Source organism: Zootoca vivipara, chromosome 1 (genome assembly GCF_963506605.1).
Source record: "Zootoca vivipara chromosome 1, rZooViv1.1, whole genome shotgun sequence".
NCBI classification, from domain to species: domain Eukaryota; kingdom Metazoa; phylum Chordata; class Lepidosauria; order Squamata; family Lacertidae; genus Zootoca; species Zootoca vivipara.
The window spans coordinates 134414418-134435329 of record NC_083276.1 but is presented as its reverse complement, the minus strand read 5'-3'; the positions used below and the strand labels follow the sequence as shown (position 1 = coordinate 134435329).

Genomic DNA, 20912 nt, shown 5'->3' with positions numbered 1-20912 from the left:
CAGGGTGCAGAGAGTTAAACCCCAACCTCCTGGATAAATGACACATTCCATTCCTGAGGGGCGGGACTGCCAGGGTTTTAAAAGGAATGGGAGGGAGTTAATTCGGTTGAGAGGGTTGTGGGAGCGAGGGAGAGTGTGGGTAGGCGTAGGAGATCTTAAAGTGTTCTGAGGAGTTTAATTGAATTATATTATCTAGCCATTGTTGATTGAAACTAAGAATATGATCTAAGAGCCTGTACACATGAAACCATTACGCGTTTAAAAGACCTCTAGTAATAAAGCTTTCTTAAATGTTAGTGGATGTGCTTAGTTATTCCAGCTGGGTACCTAAACTCACAGAAGTGGAGGGTGGTGGTTTCACCCCTGGATTCCTGTGTCAGTTTTAGTAATAGAGAGGGAGGACATTTCGTCTCATATTAAGAAGGATCCCCGAAAGTTTAGTGACAACGCCGGGACTGGGTTTGTCGCATATTAATTGGTGGCAAAGTCCTTGGGTTCGTCGCAGCATAGCTCATAGCTTCTCTGAGTTATTCAAGCCCCTTCGCCACGACAAGGCATTGATCCATGAAGGGGCTGCTCCATCTACACTGGTAATAAATCTCTGCATAGTGCTGTTGAAAAAAACATTTTATTTTGGTACCGGACTTATGCACCTCTCCCAAAGTGCTGTAAAGTTTCTCTCCTTCATGTACAGTCATGATCTGTTATTGCACTCATGGCAGCTTGTTCTTCCAGAGCATAATAAAAAGGGGGGAAAGTAACTCTGTAATGAGGATGCATCATGGCTTGGAGCACTGCTCCCAATCAGGCACGTGAAATCTTGGAATGGTCTAAAGATTGGCCAGCGCCTGCTTGGCTAATATCCTTGTAAAAATAAAAAATGTGAAACAGATCGGCTGTTCTATTGCAGTATCAGTTTGCATGTGCAGAGATTTAAAATTTATCTTCTTTCATGTAGTGGTGAAGTGGATAATCAGATAAGAGAAAGCCGTCTGTTTTCATTTCCAGAGTGTCTACCTGGCTCAGATAAAGATGCTGGTTCCTACTTTCTGTTCCACAGCATTTCATAACCAAGAATTCTGTTCAGCTCCCTGCACAACAGCTGCAGGTTGCTGGCTTAACTCTTGACGTATAGTTGTGCAATAAATAGATCAGTGTTTTAGCTATACTCCTCTCTGTGCAATCTATTGGAAAGACTTAAAAAATCAAGGGCAAGCTCTGGGAAACTGCAGACCCTCAGCTTCAGTCTGCACCTCCATGACCTCCATCTTCAGTGGACTATTTAGCATCACTGTGGTGAGCATTTGCACCATTTTCTGCTACTTGGAAAAGGGGAGACTGGTTGCTCCAGGCAATCCTTTTAGCACAGCATCTCCACTAGTCCTTTTTATCTCTCACTCCTCAGAACATTAGATCCTTTTTATAGTTTATTTTTGCTTTGGCAGGAGGAGAGCTTTAACTTTAAGCTATTGGTGCCCTCTCCTGGCCAATTTACCTGTGTTTTAAAATCAACCGTGGAGACCTTCTCTGTGTTCCACCACAAGGAATGGTGCATGTGGTGGCAGTGTGAGAAAGAGCCTCTTCTGGGTTAGCATCCTGACTATGGAACATGTTCCCTGTGGTTTGGTTGGCTCCAGCAGTATGGCAATCTCCACACCAACTGAAACCGTTCCTGGAAAACCAGATGTTCTAGCTGTACAGCAGGCATCCCCAAACTTTGGCCCTCCAGAAGTTTTGGACTACAATTCCCATCATCCCTGACCACTGGTCCTGTTAGCTAGGGATCATGGGAGTTGTAGGCCAAAACATCTGGAGGGCCGCAGTTTGGGGATGCCTGCTTTACAGGATGAGTGGACCTTTATGAAAACTGCTGCTGTTTTTCTTAATTTCTATTCTGATGTGAGTTTTAATTGTTGTTTTTATTAGTTTTTTATTATTCTGATATAGTTCATGATGTAAGCTGCCCAGAAAACATTCTTGGTTAAAGCATGATATGAACCTTTTAAATAAATCCCTGCAGTGCTGTTGATTGCTTTTATCCTCACATTGTAGGTTGGGTTGAGTAGGCAAAGAAGAAGCCCAACAATTGTAGAGCATGTTCAGTGGAGCTGAAGAGCTCACTGATGGGGGCCGGGGAAGAAAGCAGGGATGGAACGGGGTGGCTGGAACATTGAACAGACAACATTATCCACTGCAGAATGTTGTTGCAGGGCCCCACGTGTGACATACAACCTGAAAGAGTGACATCCAGTGTTGCATGGATGAATTTCCCCTTCCTTTCCCCCCTAGTCTCCTGCGCCATGCACAGCCTGCTCCTGAGGGACCTCTGGCATGTTGGGCAGGGGGATATGCTGAAATGTTGAGTTTCGTCATTTATTTTCTCTTGGAATACCTCTACCCCAAGGTTTGTGCAGTTGGGGGTGAGAGGAGAGGAATCCAGTGTCTGGCAGAATGTATATCAGTTTCTGGTTGGCACCGTTTGAGACAGAGAATGTTAGCGTATCAGATGATGGACTGATATGGGCAGAGGGAGACAGAGAAATGGCTTTCTTACTACATTACAGAGCATATCCTCAAGTGTCCCCATCTGTGCCATGAAAAACATCCCTTGTCGTATATAGAGACCCCAGAATAGAAAATAGAATAAAGAGAAATTAGTCCCTCCAACTCCAACGTTGAGAGGCCTGAACCCACCCAGGCTCCTGTTTCAGGCTGCTTGGAGCTCTGAAGAAGAACACTCCTTGAGGGGATGGTCAGCAGAAGGGGTGAACTAGGAATAACTGCTCTGCAAAGTCATTTCATTGGGGAAAACAGAAAATGTTCTGCCTACGGACCCCATTTGCTTTAGTGTTTTGCAAAGAAAATACACCTTCCCTGAACGTAAGCAGTGCCACATCAATGTGCAAGGAGTACTCTGCACATTTTGTTCTATTCTTTAAAATCCTGGCTGGCACAGGCTCTGCCATTCAGTTCTAAAGAAGTGGATTGTCTAAGGCAGGGGTGTCAAACTCAAATTCATCGGGGGGCCGCATCAGCAGTTTGCTCACCCTCAAAGGGCCGGTTGTATCTGTAGGACTATGTGTCCACTCTTTATTATTATAAATTATTGTCACTGCATTCAATTATTACTGTTTTTTGTAATAATGTAAGTAATAACTAGCTCTGAAAGCAAAAACATAGTCAGAATAATGGCAAGTAGGTATTCAAATGTACAATTATTGTACAATTTATTGAAAAATGATTTTTGGTAACAGAGAGTAATTTTTTAAAAAAACATACAAATATTGCCAAACACTGTTTATTACACATGTGGCAAACACAAGGCATTAACTTTTTTTTAAACTTTTCTGACTAGATTTTACTCGCTTGCGGGGTTCTTCTCTCCTCTTTTATAATGGGCTAATTCTTGTTTTGTTTTTGGAACCGAGAGGAAATGCCTCTTAGACATTAGCTCCCTCCCTTCTTGGGTTAGAATGGAAAAGGTGGGGGAGGACTGCAGCTGACAAATATTATCCCTCCTTGCCATCGATCGGAGAGTGTATAGATGTGAGATCTTGAGGCGGCTGCAAAGCGGCTGCTCCCCGTTGTCTCCTAGCTCTCTCGCTCTCCCCCTCAGAGGCTCCCGGCTTGTCCTCCTCCCCTCCCTCCCTCCCTCCCTCCCTCCTTCTCTCCCTCCCTCCCTCCTCTCTCTCCCTCCCTCCCTCCCGCCTTCTTTCCATCCATCCCCGCTTGTTCTCCTCCCCTTTCCCTCTCTTTAAAATTGATTTCAAGGCGCTGCCAGCCCGAGAGCAGCTGTTGAGCTCTCCAGAGGGAAAGTGAGCGCTCGCTTCCCTGTCAATAGCCTCCCCACTTCTCAAACAGAAAACAATCCTCCGTGAGCTGAAACTGCCCGACCAGCCATCCCTCTCTGGTGCCAGCAGAGATCTCTTTCCCCGTCCCCAGCTCCTCAAGCCCCTTCCTTTGCATCAGCCTGCAACTCCAGCCTTGCCGCCTAACCGGACTTCTCTCGAAAGCAGCGGAAGAAAGGCAGCGGGTGAATGAGCTGATGGTACCCAGCAGCCCAAGGGTTAATCTGCCCGGGTGGGCTCCGGCTGCTTCTGAGAGCCTCCCTCCCTCCCTCCCTGCGTCTCCAGCGGCCACTAACCTTGCTCAATGGCTCAGGAAACGACCCACTCTTGTCGCCGCCATTCATTTCAGGGGGCTTTGCAGGGCGAACTCCCATGGAAATGAATGGCACTTGCGCAGTAGGGTCGATCTCTCTCTCTCTCTCTCTGTTCAGCTGGGGGGGGGGGTCCAACAGGAACCCCCGGCACTCACGCGGCGGCGGTCTCAGTGGCTTAGGAGCCCTTTGGGCAGCGCGAACACGCTGGCTGCCCTCAGGAGCTCCGTGGCGCGCGCCGTGATGCCTCGCCGGAAGCCCAGCAAAGAGAAATTCTCCCGCTGCAGCTGGACTCCGCCCCCCTGAGCCCTATTGGCTGGCAGAGGGTATGATGCGGCGGCGGGGAGGGGCTGGTGCAGGGGGCCAACTACGCCCCCCTGCAGACGCGGGAGTCGGCCCCAGGCAGCACAGGGCGGCGGCGGCGGTGGCAGTGGCGGCAGCGGGCGGCGGGCGGGCTGCTCAGCGCCCCCTGCATTCTGGCGCTCTAGGCCACATGACGAGGTCTCGCGGGCCGCATGGCGAGGTCTCGCGGGCCGCATTTGGCCCGCGGGCCTTGGGTCTGACACCCGTGGTCTAAGGCTAAATGGCCTTTCTTTCAAGTCAAACAATGTGGGATTTTATCTCTTCATGGGACAAATGCAGACTCTGCAGCATTCAGTGAAAGCTTTTTGGTGGTGTCCCAATCTGATTTCAGGTAGATTGTGCAGATTCTATTTGGAAAGCAAGTGCTGTGAGTGAGATTAAGGTGTGTGCCTAATCTTCTTTGGGGATTTATTTTACGTATTTATTTCACAAAATTTATATACAGGTACTGCTTGATTTATATTCCACTTTCCTGTAAGAAAATCTAGAAGTGGTTTGCAAAAAGGTGTTTTGGGTTTTTTTTAGAAGAAGTTATGAATGGACTGGTCATTCTTGACTACATTGTAACTGCATGAGGAAATGAGATACCAGTTGACCTGCATAGAGAAACTGCTGCATGTTTGAAGGTCAGGTGGTAAGCGGATAGGAAGGTCAGTTTAACAGAGTTCAAATCAATTGGCTTAATTACTATAGAAGTGATAGGTTTTGAATTATGTATGGATGCCTCCTTAGAGAGCCACAAGAGAGGAATGAAATAAGGCGGGTGGAGTTGCTGTGGGCAACTGCTTTCGTTCTGGAGAGTCAGACTGACCCCCCCCCCCATGGGGAAAGCTGTGGGCATTGTAGGCCATCTGTGTGGTTTGTGCCATGTGGTCACCCTAAATATCCAAGACGGAGTGAAACAAGAATGATACTGCATCTCTGATATTTAATTCTCAGCTACCGGTAGCTACGATGTGTACAGTTTCAGGTGCCTATGGCCTTAAATGAGAATAACGAGCTCAAACAAGAACCCAATAGTTTGTTGTTAGAATTCATTTTTAGTGGAAAACGGACATGTTGTAAATAACCTCTGCCTCATTTGTAGAAACAGTTGGGGTGTAGTGCCATTGGGTTTTGTGAGGGACAAGGGATATCGGGAAGTCCCTCCCATCTTGAGGTCCAGCCCATCGCCAAGCGCTGGGGAAAGCAGGGAGAGTTCCAAATCGAGTGGAGAAGCAGGAAGTGGTGTCCGAGGCTCAGGCAAGGTAGCGGAGCCACCGCCCAAGGTGGGACAGGAAGGGGGAAGCAAGGGGGGAAGGCCGATCCCCCCAACTCCGGAATTGCGCGGGAAGCATCGGGGGAAGAGGTTGGGTCTCCCCAAGTTGTTATGTTGGAGAAAGACGCGCCAAACCCCATTTGGAGGTTCTGACTCAAGTGGATAAGATGTGTCTCTGTAAATAGCACTGCCTTTAGCACTGTAAATACGCAGCACCAATAAAAAGATAAAATGCAGAGCTGTGTGGAGTCGTTACTCTGAAGTAGGCCACCCAGGCCACTGTGACAGGTTTGATCACAGCCCAGCAAAGTTGTCTTGCCCCATCTGTCTTCCTTTCCCAACTTCATAATTGTCCTCCCTTTCGTGAGGCATCCTTTAAGGAGGGGTGGAGGCTCCTTCCTACACTTTGCTTCCCATTTGACAGAGCCATCAGAGAAACAGCCTCCTCAGTCCCACACCTCTTCCAACCAAGGACAGCGCAATGATCTCAGGTTACTTATAGGTAGGCAGCATGGATGGTCAGTTTCTCAGTGAACACAAAAGAGGTCTGGCCGTTGGTTCTCTTCAACTGCCTCTCTTGGAATACCATTATTGCCCAGGCAAAATCCCAACCCCAATGGAAAGCCTTTTCTATCTCTTTTGGTCCAGGTGGGCCAAATGGCCAGGCTGGTGGAGGGGGATGAGACAATCCTAAGGCGAAGAATACTTTAATGCCCACTCCTTTTTTAAAAAAAGAAGTTTTAATAAGATATGTTTTTACATTCATTTTTTTTAAAAAAATAGCCAATCTCTTGCCACTTTTTAAACTGAAGAGCAGAATCCTATGATGTTCCAACAACAGCTTGCTTTGTGTGTTTGTGTGGAGTAGGAGGTAATGCCTGTTTGGAGGGAGCAGTCTGGTGATGCTTGGGTCTTTAAACATGAATGTACAGTATAAAACAGAAGCAGTGACCAAAGCTTCTGAGGACAGAAAGACCATGAAAACGTGCTGCTTTCCTCTCCCCCTGCCCCAACCTCACAATGTCTATGGCAGCAGTGTCTCACACTGAATGTAACTGACCTGTGGAATGGACTCTATGAATTGAAAACAGAGGTGTTGTATGTACCCTTGTTAAGTCTGAAAAAAATTCATAAAAACAGCTCTTTAAAAAGGGGAGGTGAGTGCACTGCAGCTAACAGGGTGAGTCTTTTAAAAGAGGCCCCGTGGAACATGTGTACTCTGTATCCATGGGGCCTCTTTTAAAGGACTCAACCTGTATGAGACTGCAGTATGAGTTTGCTGCTTACACAGCAAGGAAGGTCGAGTGAATGAATGTCCTAACATTTCAGTTTCTATGCTTTGTGGTACTTGAATGATTTTTGTAAAAAGAAACAAAACCTCAAGTCTTTGATCAAACTAAAGGCTTCATGAACATGTGTGTTAATGTAGTATTTTAGTTTATCTTTTTGTTAAACAGAATTCCTCATACTTTGTTTTTTTTTAAACAATTTAATAGATTTTCCAATTAACACACATTTATAAACATCCAACCAAAACATACAAACATTCAAAATCTCACAATAACATACATTACTCTTTTGACCTTTCTCACTATCCTCTATTTACCATGCTCCGCCGAGCTTGACTTCCCTCCCTCCCCTCAATAGGTTTTCTAATCCGAGCTTATCCCGCAGTTCCTTTGTGTCTTCCCTTTAAAGTCAATTCGCAGGATTTATTTCAACCCTGCAAGAGTTTTTAAACTTCTACAGTTCTTTTCCATATAGTCCACATATTTACTCCAATCTTTTAGGAACCTTGCTTCCCCCTGGTTCCGGATCCCGCTAGTCAGTCTCGCTAATTCTGCATAATCCATCATTTTTGTCTGCCACTCTCCAATCGTCGGTAAATCCTGCGCCTTCCATTTTTGGGCTAATAATGTTCTAGCCGCGGTTGTTGCATACAGAAATAATACATTGTCCTCTTTATTAATTTCTTGACCTATCATTCCTAACAAGAATGATTCAGGTTTTTTAGGGAAAGTATATTTAAAAATCTTCTTCAATTCATTATATATCATTTCCCAAAATTCTTTAACCTTATCACATTTCCACCACATATGATAAAAATCTCCTTCCTTCTCCTTACATTTCCAGCACATTCTATTACTCATCCTATACATTTTAGATAATTTTACTGGAGTTAAATACCATCTATATATCATCTTCCAGATATTCTCTCTCAAGGCGGTACATGCGGTAAATTTTAATGTTTGATTCCATAATTTCAACCACATATCATATTCAATATTATGCCCAACAGAATTCCTCATACTTTGAAATTAGCCCTTTGTTATTTTCCATATTGTTTTATTTACCAAATGTCCCTATTCTCTTCTAAAGAAACTATGCCTAATACTTAATGTGAGTATTCACATAACAGAAGTGAAGATGCTTTCTCTGTGCAGCTGCAATAGGAACAGATTTCAGCTTAATGTCATGTCAAGTCAGCTAATCTACTTAGAGCAATTTAGGCAGACACAAGGCCATAATATTCCCAGATTACAACCTTTCATCCCTTCATTATTATTTTAGTGTGAATCTGGTGGGTTATTAGAAGCAAGATGTGTGTGTGTGTGTGTGTGTGTGTGTGTGTGTGTGTGTGTGTGTGTAATCCCATTTAATAAAATTTAGGAAATCTGCTCAAGGTCAGCTGTGGGGAATGATTTTCAAACATACCACAAAGTGCTCGGTTTCAATTCTCATTTTATATCTGGTTTATACAGTATTCTTTGTTGCAAGCACAGCCAAACTCCTGTTGCTGCCAGTGGTAGATTGCCAGCCTACTTCAGTCATGCCTTCAAAATAAGAAATACTATATCAGGTAAATGATATAATAATAATAATAATAATAATAATAATAATAATAATAATAATAGGTAATACCGTGTTTCTCTGAAAATAAGACACCGTCTTATATTTATTTTTCCTCAAAAAAACACACTATGGCTTATTTTCAGGGGATGTCTTATATTTTTCCTCCTCCTCCTGCCACGGCCAGTATTGCTGCTGTGCCTATCACTATGTCTTATTTTCGGGGTATGGCTTATATTCATGCTCTTTCAACTTCAAACTGGGCAGGGTAAACAAAATAGCAGGCAGACAGGAACTTGCAGGAAATAGACACTTAGGTGGTTGAAGAAACAGCACTCACACGTACTCTGAGCAGCTCTCTGCAGCAAGTGGCGAAAATGATTTTAAATGCTTAGGTGTTCTTAATTTGCTGCACCTTGAATGGTGGTTTTTATGATACTGTTTTGTTTTGTTTGGGGTGGCGTGGGGTGGTTAAATTTTAGTATAATTGTTTCTTGCTTCGTTTCTATTTTTATTATTTTGGTAAGTTAAGCCAACAGTGCGGGGGGGGGGGGGGGCTCAGCCAAAAGTGAAACAAAAGAAGTGTCATGGTCAAGTGAAGTCTGACCAGAGCAGAATACTTACTTCCCTTGATCTAGATGCTATACTCCTATTGATGCAGCCCAGAATTGCATTGGCTTTTTAAGCTGCTGCATCACACTGTTGACTCATGTCAAGTTTGTGGTCTACCAAGACTCCTAGATCCTTTTCACATGTACTGCTCTCAAGCCAGGTGTTACCCATCCTGTATTTGTGCCTTTCATTTTTTTTTGCCCAAGTGTAGTACTTTACATTTCTCCCTGTTAAAATTCATCTTGTTTGCTTTGGCCCAGTTCCCTAATCTGTTAAGGTCATTTTGAAGTGTGATCCTGTCCTCTGGGGTATTAGCCACCCCTCCCAATTTGGTGCCATCTGAAAACTTGCTCAGGATGCCCTCAAGCCCATCATCCAAGTCATTGATAAATATGTTGAATAAGACTGGGCCCAAGACAGAACCCTGTGGCACCCCACTAGTCATTTCTCTCCAGGATGAAGAGGAGCCATTGATGAGCACCCTTTGGGTTTCGTCAGCCAGCTAGTTACAAATCCACTGAATGGTAGCATTGTCTAGCCCGCATTTTACCAGCTTCTTTACAAGGATATCATGAGGCACCTTGTCAAAGGCCTTGCTGAAATCAAGATAGGCTATATCCACAGCATTCCCTTCATCTACCAGGCTTGTAATTCTGTCAAAAAATGAGGTCAGATTAGTCTGACATGACCTATTTTTCAGAAACCCATGCTGACTTTTAGTGATCACAGCGTTCCTTTCTAGGTGCTCACAGACCGTTTGCTTAATGATCTGCTCTAGAATCTTTCCTGGTATTGATGTCAGGCTGACTGGGCGGTAATTGTTTGGGTCCTCTATTTTCCCCTTTTTGAAAAGTCTGCTGGGACTTCGCCTGTTCTCCAGGAATTCTCAAAGATTACTGCCAGTGGTTCTGAAATCACCTCTGCCAGTTCTTTTAATACTCTTGGGTGTAGTTCATCTGGCCCTGGAGACTTGAATACATCTAAACTAGTCATGTTATATGGGATCAATTCCTATCTGTTACCTCCAAGGATGTGGACAGGCTGCTTGGACGAGTGAAATCGACCACCTGTCTCCTTGATCCTTGCCCATCCTGGCTAATAAAAGCGAGCCGGGAAGGGCTGGGCGATGGGCTCTGCGGGGTGGTGAATGCTTCTCTCTGTGAGGGAGCCTTCCCAGACCCGCTGAAAGAGGCGGTCATTAAACCGCTTCTTAAAAAAACATCTCTAGACCTGGCCAATATCGCCAACTACCACGCAGTCTCAAATTTACCATTCTTGGGCAAGGTGATTGAGCGGGTGGTTGCTGAACAACTCGAAGCACGCCTGGAAAAAGCGGACAATTTGGATCCCTTCCAGTCGGGATTCAGGTCTTACCATGGGACTGAAACTGCCTTTGTTCCGCTGGTTGATGATCTCCGGCGAGCTAGGGACAAAGGTGAGAGCTGTTTCCTAGTTCTGCTGGATCTCTCAGCGACCTTTGACACCATTGATCATAACATCCTTCTGGACCGTCTAGAGGGGCTGGGGGCACTGTCATACAGTGGTTCCGCTCCTTTCTCTGGGGCCGTGTTCAGAAAGTGGTGGTGGGGGATGAGTGTTCAGGCCCCTGGGCACTCACTTGTGGGGTGCTTCAGTGTTCCGTTCTCTCCCCCATGCTTTTTAATATCTATACCGGTATGAAGCTGCTGGGAGAGATCATCAGGGGGCTGGGGCTGGGTGTTCATCAGCATGCAGATGACACCCAGCTCTACCTCTCTTTTAAATCAGAACCAGTGAAGGCGGTGAAGGTCCTGTGTGAGTGCCTGGAGGTGGTTGGAGGATGGATGGCAGCTAATAGATTGAGGTTGAATCCTGACAAGATAGAAGTACTGTTTTGGGGGTCGGGGGCGGGTGGGTAGGGGGGATTCCCTGGTCCTGAATGGGGTAACTGTGCCCCTGAAGGACCAGGTGCACAGCCTGGGAGTCATTTTGGACTCACAGCTGTCCATAGAGGCACAGGTTAATTCTGTGTCCTGGGCGGCTGTCTACCAGCTCCATCTGGTACGCAGGCTGAGACCCTACCTGCCCGCAGACTGTCTCGCCAGAGTGGTGCATGCTCTGGTTATCTCCCGCTTGGACTACTGCCATGCGCTCTACGTGAGGCTACCTTTGAAGGTGACCCGGAAACTGCAATTAATCCAGAATGCGGCAGCTAGACTGGTGAGTGGGAGTGGCTGCCGGGACCACATAACACCAGTCCTGAGCGAGCTACACTGGCTCCCAGTACGTTTCCGAGCAAAATTCAAAGTGTTGGTACTGACCTTTAAAGCCCTAAACGGCCTCGGTCCTGTATACCTGAAGGAGCGTCTCCAACCCCACCATTCAGCCCGGACACTGAGATCCAGCACCGAGGGCCTTCTGGCGGTTCCCTCGCTGCGAGAAGCCAAGTTACAGGGAACCAGGCAGAGGGCCTTCTTGGTAGTGGCACCCGTCCTGTGAAACGCCCTCCCAGCAGATGTCAAGGCAATAAGTAACTATTTTACTTTTAGAAGACAACTGAAGGCAGCCCTGTTTAGGGAAGTTTTTAATGTTTGATGCTGTATTGTTTTTAATATTTGGTTGGAAGGCACCCAGAGTGGCTGGGGAAACCCAGCCAGATGGGTGGGGTATAAATAATAAACTATCATTATTATTATTATTCCTGTGTTTGTCAGTGTTGTCCTGCACAGAGAGTCATCATTGCAACCAACTAGAGGACGGGAGGACTGGGGGATGTGGTTTAGGGAATCAATAAGTATTGGGCTTCAGGTTGTGCTTGGCTAGCTTGTGCAGGACTAATCTGGCCAAAGGCAAATCCTTCATTTTGCAAAAGAGGTTGGTTATTTTTAAAACAATTTAGTTTATGTAAAGTGAAGCTTTGAGTTTGAAACTGAGATTTGAATTTCAAACCAGAAAGAGCAGGGAGTTTTGTAACTTGATAGCCATCTTAGTGCAAGTGCACACTGTGATTGTCCTGTACTAAGGGTGGCTGGGGTCCCAGGCATATACTTGCTTCTGCAAGGAATAATGGCATTACAGTCTTGCCCTGTGCTCTCATACTCATTTTTCTGAAGAAGATATTTGAAAAGTGTTTCATTCAATATAACGTGTCTTCCAGTCTGTTGTTATTATGGTTACAACTGACACAAATGCTGATGGCATTTTTCTCTGAGATGCCAAGAGGTTGTTACATGGAGCTATTTGACTTTTCCAGAGCCATGTTACTTAAGCAAGGTGTTGCTGGAGGAGAATGACTTCAATTGTTTCTCAAAACACCAGGCCACTTAAAGAAATGAGCATCCCACATGCCTGTTCCTTCTGTAAAATAGGCATGACAGGCATATGACTCTGGCAGCAGGAGTGTCGTCTTCACACAAATCCAGCTCAGCATTGGCAGTGAGATGTACAAAGGAGGAATGGAACACATTTTTTATTCACCTGCTTTTGATACATAAAAGGCCCTGGAAAAGGAGTGAGGAGTGCCCTGCTAATGAGTAAAAAACAGGTTTGTTTTTTTAAAAAAAGAAAATGCTGTAACGTTGGGGAGTTTATTTACAAGGCTGCTTTATTCTTTTTTTCTTTATTCTTTTCTTTTCACAAGAATTAGTTTCTTTTGCAAATATTGAATAGCACAACTACTTCTAGTCTCCTAGTTGCAGCAGGCTATGGTTTTTATTCTGTTGCACAATTGTTGTGAAGCACACTGACTTTGCCCTTCACAAATATCTGACTATGCTGGATTAGGATCTATGCTAAAGCCTTCAACGGGGCAGATTATAGCTGAGGTGCACAGCTTGGAAAATCAATATGCTGCTAATGAAAATGCTCTTTCACAGATATTGACTGAAAGAACGGGTAAGCCTTAGCAATCCTCAAATGCCCTCTGTGTGCACATGCTGGCTGTTATAAAAAGAGATATAAGGAAAAGCGGGGGGGGGGAGACACAGAATCCAGAAATAATAGCAGGGGCAGGGGGAATAAAGGATCAGGAGATCCTACTCGGTCTCCCTCTCTCTTTTAGGTTTTGGAAAGGGCAATGCAGGGAACTTGTAGGAACTTCCAGACCAACCATTGACCAGTCTAGTTGGGGCTGATGGGAACTGGAGTCAAAGGTCAGAGGTTACTTATCCCTGGGGTAGTGTGTTAACCCTCTCCCTGCACTGGATTGGGGTGTTCAGTTGCATTGCCATAATCTGTCTTCCCTAGCACCCAGCCTTGCTCTCCCCTTTTAAATACAATTACAGTGGTACCTTGCAAGACGAATGCCTCGTGCAACTCGCTAGACGAAAACGTTTTGCGATGTTTCTAGTGACTCGCCAGGCGAAGTTTTCAATGGCCATGCTTCGCAAGACAAAGTTTTTCGGCAGTTTTTTGTTTGTTTTGCCGCGGCAACCCATGCTTCGCAAGAAGAAATTATCGCTAGACAAAGCGACTCACGGCATGAATTAATTTCGTCTTGCGAGGCACCACTGTATTTCTCTGCCCACATGGGGTGCTCCTGAGTAAAGAGAACTCATCTCTTGCTTATGGATAAGCCTTGTTTGGCTGCCCAGCTGGCTGATAGAATCATAGAATCATAGAGTTGGAAGAGACCACAAGGGTCATCCAGTCCAACCCCCTGCCAATGAATACCTGCCTGTTGGGGTATTCATTGATGCTTTGCATAAAATAATCCTACTGGATTGACTAAACATTCAGCATTTGCCCAACAGTTACAAACTACAAGTTCTTAACTCCTTGCATATCAAAACAAAGTTTACAGTATTTTTCCCCCACCTCAACTGATGAAAATATTTTTTATGTTTTAACTTTATTCTCCTCTTTAACGTTCTTAACATTAAGAACATGCGATGAGATATTAACTGAAATGTGTTTTACATGCAACATTCACTGTGACCAACCTAACACCACAATGTTCAATTTACAAAGCAGAAATGTGTTGTCGTGTGTCATTCAAACCTCTCATTTATACCCCGGCCATCTGGCTGGGTTTCCCCAGCCACTCTGGGCGGCTTCCAACAGAAAAATAAAACACAATAATCTAAAAAACATTAAAAGCCTCCCTTAACAGGGCTGCCTTCAGATGTCTTCTAAAAGTCTGGTAGTTGTTTTCCTCTTTGACATCTGTTGGGAGGGCGTTCCACAGGGCAGGCGCCACCACCGAGAATGCCCTCTGTCTATTTCCCTGCAACTTGGCATCTCGCAACGAGGGAACTGCCAGAAGGCCCTCGGTGCTGGACCTCAGTGTCCGGGCAGAATGATGGAGGTGGAGACGCTCCTTCAGGTATACTGGACCGAGGCCATTTAGGGCTTTAAAGGTAAGCACCAACACTTTGAATTGTGCTCGGAAACGTACTGGGAGCCAATGTAGATCTTTCAAGACCGGTGTTATGTGGTCTTGGCAGCCGCTCCCAGTCACCAGTCTAGCTGCCGCATTCTGGATTAGTTGTAGTTTCCGAGTCACCTTCAAGGGTAGCCCCACATAGAGCGCATTGCAGTAGTCCAAGCGGGAGATAACTAGAGCATGCACCACTCTTGCTAGACAGTCTGCAGGCAGGTAGGGTCTCAGCCTGCGTACCAGGTGGAGTTGATAGACAGCTGCCCTGGACACAGAATTGACCTGCATCTCCATGGACAGCTGTGAGTCCAGAATGACTCCCAGGCTGCGCACCTGGTCCTTCAGGGGCACAGTTACCCCGTTCAGAACCAGGGAATCCTCCACACCTGCCTGCCTCCTGTCCCCCACGAACAGTACTTCTGTCTTGTCAGGATTCAACCTCAATCTGTTAGCCACCAAAGTTAGACACGAGCCAAACTCTCTTCAGCAGCAGAGCTGCTGCTCTGCCTGAGTTTGGCAGAGGGAAAACAAGCCTTCAGAAGAGTGTTCTGTGCTGGGTTTCTAGGTCACATGACTCAACCGAAGACCTCACCTCTGGTTCTGCCCACCCACCCATGCCACTGGAGTGCCCCTTTGGTGAGGCTTCAACCTGCCCTGGCTCAGCCAGCTTCAGCCGGGATGAGCAAGCCATGTCAACATATGGTACATACGCTGATCCAGGGACTTAACATCAGAAGCAGTCATTTGTGATGAAAGTTTTCCTAGGGAAACAGGGCCAGAGGTGCCAGCTTGCAAGGGGGATGGCAAGCGCACCAACATCATGTACCTGAGCATCATGCCGCCACCCCTTCCTCCTCCTCTCTTCCGGGAGAAGCTTCCAGGGCTTTGGGAAAGAGGTGCAATACTTTAATACTCCAATTTACTGGGAACATTCAGGGGACTATCCTAGTCCCCCTAGTCCACTGACCACACAACACTGGCCAGTAGGGAGTCATGGAGCTGCATTGCTCATCTTAGAAGATCTTGCCATAGGATTGCCCCCAAAACATTCTCTGTGTACCATCATGCCATCCGTGCAGGGCATCTTGCAGAGTTTTACAAAAAGGGACAGTTGCTTGCCCTTAAGAAGCTTGCAGTGTGAAAGACAAGATAGAAAGTTATCCTTCTAGGTTAATTTTCGGTAACTTCCGCCCTGATACATCAAGAAACGTGTAGACTTTATATTTCCCCTGTGGACCACCATGCCCTTTCTTGAAGCTTGTAGAACCTAACCTTTCAGGAGGCAGGCCAGTCCCAATTGGCTCTCCCTAGCTAGGCTGCAGAGGTCGGCTCATTGGGGATGAAGACGGGACGGACATTTTGACTCTATGGGCCACATCCTTATCAGGATCTGCCTTGTGGACCAAAGTGGCAGGTGCGTTCCCATCACAGTGGTTCTGGGTTTAAAATAGCACAAACATAGTGCATTGCCTTGTGTACCTTTTGGATGAACTTGGGCCTAAATATATAGAGAAATTTAATACTAAATTGGCAAGTACTGAGAAGGGGAGCCTCTTTATTCTCTCTGAGGTTTAAATAAGGTTCAAATTTCCAAAGTGGTTCACATGCATTAACTGGTCTTCCTTATGGTGCTTTGGTAAGGTAAGTTAGAACATGCATTACCTTGTTGGGGATGAAGCCCCTCTGGGTGGATTACCTGAAGCCCCTCTGTCAGTTCATAGCAGAAGTGATATTTGAACAAGAGGCTTCTGGACTCCCAGCTCTTTTTAAAAGGGTGTTGTATGTGCTACACAAGGGACCCAGGTGGCGCTGTGGGTTAAACCACAGAGCCTAGGGCTTGCTGATCAGAAGGTCGGCAGTTCGAATCCCCGCGACGGGGTGAGCTCCCGTTGCTCAGTCCCAGCTCCTGCCCACCTAGCAGTTCGAAAGCACATCAAAGTGCAAGTAGATAAATAGGGACCGCTCCGGCGGGAAGGTAAACGGCGTTTCCGTGCGCTGCTCTGGTTTGCCAGAAGCAGCTTTGTCATGCTGGCCACATGACCTGGAAGCTGTCTGCGGACAAACGCCGGCTCCCTCGGCCTATAGAGCAAGATGAGCGCCGCAACCCCAGAGCCGGACACGACTGGACCTGATGGTCAGGGGCCCCTTTACCTTTACCTTTATCAATAATAAAGGATAGTGATGACAGATTTACTCTTTTGAATGCCATTCACTTATGGTTACATAGAATTATATTACCCTCAACACCTTACCGTTTTGCTTTGTTTTGTTTTTACGTTTGAAATATATATAAATAATGTTCTTACCTGTATGAGCAGGTACTGTTTGCTTTCAGGGACATACAGGATAAATGACCGAGGGAAAGCATTACTTTTTCATCTGTTTGATTTTTCAGGTGAAGATGAAAAGGTACTTTTGCCTAAGAAAGAAAAAATGAAGCTGCGAAAAGAGAGGTGGTTGCAAAGTAAGTCTAATTTTGATGAATCCTGTTTTCATAGAAGACAACCAACCCCTCAATGCTTAGACTTTTACGCCCGGCTTTCTCAGGGAAGGCAAGCGGGGGACACGTAGCCCGCCCACTTGCCAAACTAAAGCCAAAAAAAAGATGCAGTTTCAGCCACTAGAATCACAGGTAGAATGGCTCTGTCCTTAGAAAGATTTCCTAGGAAAAGAATTCAGAATCGGGTCTGTCTATCTAAGCTTCATTTTTGGAAAGCTTTGAAGTAATGCAACTTCATAGTTCTGGACCAGAAAAAGGAGTACTGGTGATCCACAATGCATGTTCTCTCCAGCCAAGAGGTGAAGTAACGAGGGTCTGAAAAGGCAAACGTTAACAGGGCAGCCCAAAGAGCCAAGGATGTTGTGAATTCCAGCTCCAAAGAGTCCAATGAAGGGCTGAAGAGATCTAACAGCATTGAAAGGATTGTATCTTCTGAATCACTTCTGAATCCGTAGAATCTTATCTTACTTTCGAGCTGAACCATTCATACTAAGAAGATCAGAGGAACACTGGGACCTCTTTGAATCTACATGATAGTGGGTTCAAAATGGACATATTTGGCTTAACCACCCCCCTTCTCTCTCTCTTTGCTGGATGTTACAGCAGAACGGGTAAAGTTCATTAACTCCTGGTTTTATGCTGTTCACTCAGGTAAGTTATACCAGAGCCTAGATAGCTCCCTTTGGTGCTCCGATGCCATGTGACTCCTTTTGTTCAGTTCTGCAAGCCCCAACCCTGGCTGACTGAATATTTCCAGTGACCAGGCTGGGGCACTGCATTCCTCCCTCTCCTATTTCACTCTAGCATTGTGGCAGAAATAATGTTATTGCCCCAAATAATATTTCAGCTAGTAATTAGTCAGTTACCCTCATGAGTCAAGCAAAATATTTTTTCCTAAAGAAAGAATGATAGAACTATGACAGGACCCTGTAGTTAATAAAAATGGACTTGAAACAGACTTCATAGACATGGACTTTAAAAAGTGGTAAAGACATTTTAAAGATTCAATTAACGGAATTTAAAATATACTCGCTTAACAATTGTTTCTCCCTCCTGCCCCTGTTTTTCAGAAATAGAAAATATCAAGCTAGCAAAACAACAGCAAAAAGCAGAAGCAAAGCGAAAAGCTACCCCGGTAGTTGGAGATATGCATCCTTTGATGGACGCTCTGCCTGAGCTCTCAGCCCTGGGAGCTGTTAGCAAGTTCTGCAGACATCCTAAAACGTAAGTGTAAGTGCTGCACACACAATTTAGATAAGCTGAGGTGGTAAACAGACTTTGAAATTGGAACCCTTGCTTGTTAAATTAGGGTCTAAAAGCATGAAGTTATTTTAAATCTTAATTTTTTAGATTCATTGTTGTTGTTTAGTCATTTAGTCGTGTCTGACTCTTTGTGACCCCATGGACCAGAGCACGCCAGGCACTCCTGTCTTCCACTGCCTCCCGCAGTTTGGTCAAACTCATGTTCGTAGCTTCGTAACCATCTCGTCTTCTGTTGTCCCCTTCTCCTAGTGCCCTCAATCTTTCCCAACATCAGGGTCTTTTCCAGGGATTCTTCTCTTCTCATGAGGTGGCCAAAGTATTGGAGCCTCAGCTTCACAATCTGTCCTTCCGGTGAGCACTCAGGGCTGATTTCCTTCAGAATGGATAGGTTTGATCTTCTTGCAGTCCATGGGACTCTCAAGAGTCTCCTCCAGCACCATAATTCAAAAGCATCAATTCTTCAGCGATCAGCCTTCTTTATTGGACTGGCATAATGCTGGCATATTGACCTTAACAGCATCATCTTTTAAAATTTTAAATAGTTCAGCTGGAATATCATCACTTCCACCTGCCTTGTTATTAGCAGTGCTTTCTAAGGCCCATTTGACTTCACTCTCCAAGATGTCTGGCTCAAGGTCAGCAACCACACTACCTGGGGTGTACGGGACCTCCATATCTTTCTGGTATAATTCCTCTGTGTATTCTTGCCACCTCTTCTTGATGTCTTCTGCTTCTGTTAGGTCCTTTCCACTTTTGTCCTTTATTATGGTAGTCTTTGTACGAAGTGTTCCTTTCATATCTCCAATTTTCTTGAACAGATCTCTGGTTTTTCCCATTCTGTTGTTTTCCTCTATTTCTTTGCATTGCTCATTTAAGAAGACCCTCTTGTCTCTCCTTGCTATTTTTTTTTGAAATCTGCATTCAATTTCCTGTATCTTTCACTATCTCCATTGCATTTTGCTTGCCTTCTCTCTCCCGCTATTTGTAAGGCCTCATTGGACAGCCAATTTGCTTTCTTGCATTTCCTTTTAATTGAGATGGTTTTCGTTGCTGCCTCCTGTATAATGTTACAAGCCTCCATCCATAGTTCTTCAGGCACTCTGTCCACCAAATCTAAATCCTTAAACCTGTTCCTCACTTCCACTGTGTATTCATAAGGGATTTGATTTAGATTGTGTCTTACTGGCCCAGTGGTTTTTCCTACTTTCTTCAGTTTAAGCTGGAATTTTGCTATAAGAAGCTGATGATCTGAGTTACAGTCAGCTCCAGGTCTTGTTTTTGCTGACTGTATAGAGCTTCTTCATCTTTGGTTGCAGAGAATATAATCAATCTGATTTCGATGCTGCCCATCTGGTGATGTCCATGTGTATAGTTGTCTCTTGTGTTGTTTGGAAAGTGTTTGTGATGACCAGCTTATTCTCTACTAGTGTCATTCAGCCCGCTTAATAAATGGGCGCTAGAACATTCGGCCTTTTTCAGTGGCAGTGGCGCGTGGGGGGCTTTTATTCCTTGTCTAATTGATTGTTCCTTCCCCCCTCCCTTTGATCCTTAATTTATCCCTAATTTTCTGCCCCCCATTCCCAAACCCCAAGCCAAAGTCCCCCCCTTTTTTTACCTTTACAGCTCGGCTGGGGGGTGCGGGGGGTATTTCTTCCTTTACCCCCTCCGAAGCTTGTGTTTGGAGTGCGGATCCCTCCCCACCCTGTTTTCGCGCACTTTTTGCGCCTGCCGTTTGGTTCCTAATTTTTCCCCATCAATAGCGCTGCTGCTGCCAGGGACCAGTGGCCGAATTCTGGCTCCTGGACGGCCCGGGCGGCTGCTCCGGGGTGTACGCCCAGTTTTTCGGGGGTGGTGGCTCCCGCTACTTTTGTTGGCCTCCGCGGCTGTTTTTCAGTCGCCTGCTGCGTCCGGGAGGGAGCTTTGCCCTCCGGGGGGCTAGCGCCCGCCCCAGCACTTTCTGAGGGTCCCGCGGTTGGCGCTGAGGATTCGGTGGCCTCCCCGCGCCTTTCCTGGCCGTTCCGGCCCAGCGGGGGTCTCCCGGTTGCTTGCGCTGTTTGGGCCTCAATTTTGGGCCTGTTAGTGAGGAGAAGCCGGGGCCTCGATTTTTTGGTCGTCCCGGCTTCCTCCTCAGGCCCTTGGGCACGTTGAGAGAGGGCCTGCCCTGCTTAGGGGCCTTGCTGCCTGCTCCTGCCTTCCACCTGGTGGCCTCTGTTTTAACTGCTTATTGAACCAATGCAGGGCAGAGGGGTGGGGTGGGGAGTGTGTGTGTGTGTGTGTGTGTGCGTGTGCGTGCAGTCTCTGCGTCCAATCCCTGTGTCCCTGGGGCACATGCTCAGTAGCGTGAAAAACGGGACACACGGAATCTGGATGCAGAAACACAGGGACTTTATTATATAGGATTAGCCTTTGCCCTGCTTCGTTTTGAACTCCAAGGCCAAACTTGCCAGTTGTTCCTTTTATCTCTTGATTCCCTACTTTAGCATTCTAATCTATAATGAGAAGAACATCCTTCTTTGGTGTCATTTCTAGAAGGTGTTGTAAGGTATATTCA

The 20912-nt window shown here is 45.9% G+C and overlaps 1 protein-coding gene across 1 annotated transcript in view; it reads left to right on the top strand.

Annotated features, from left to right (window-relative positions):
• Positions 1-20912, top strand: part of SLX9 (SLX9 ribosome biogenesis factor) — a 44192-nt gene that overhangs the window by 11058 nt on the left and 12222 nt on the right. The window contains exons 3-4 of the mRNA XM_035139828.2: positions 16994-17062; positions 18169-18322. Of these exons, the coding sequence (XP_034995719.1) occupies positions 16994-17062; positions 18169-18322 (223 nt within the window). The remainder of the gene's footprint in view (positions 1-16993; positions 17063-18168; positions 18323-20912) is intronic.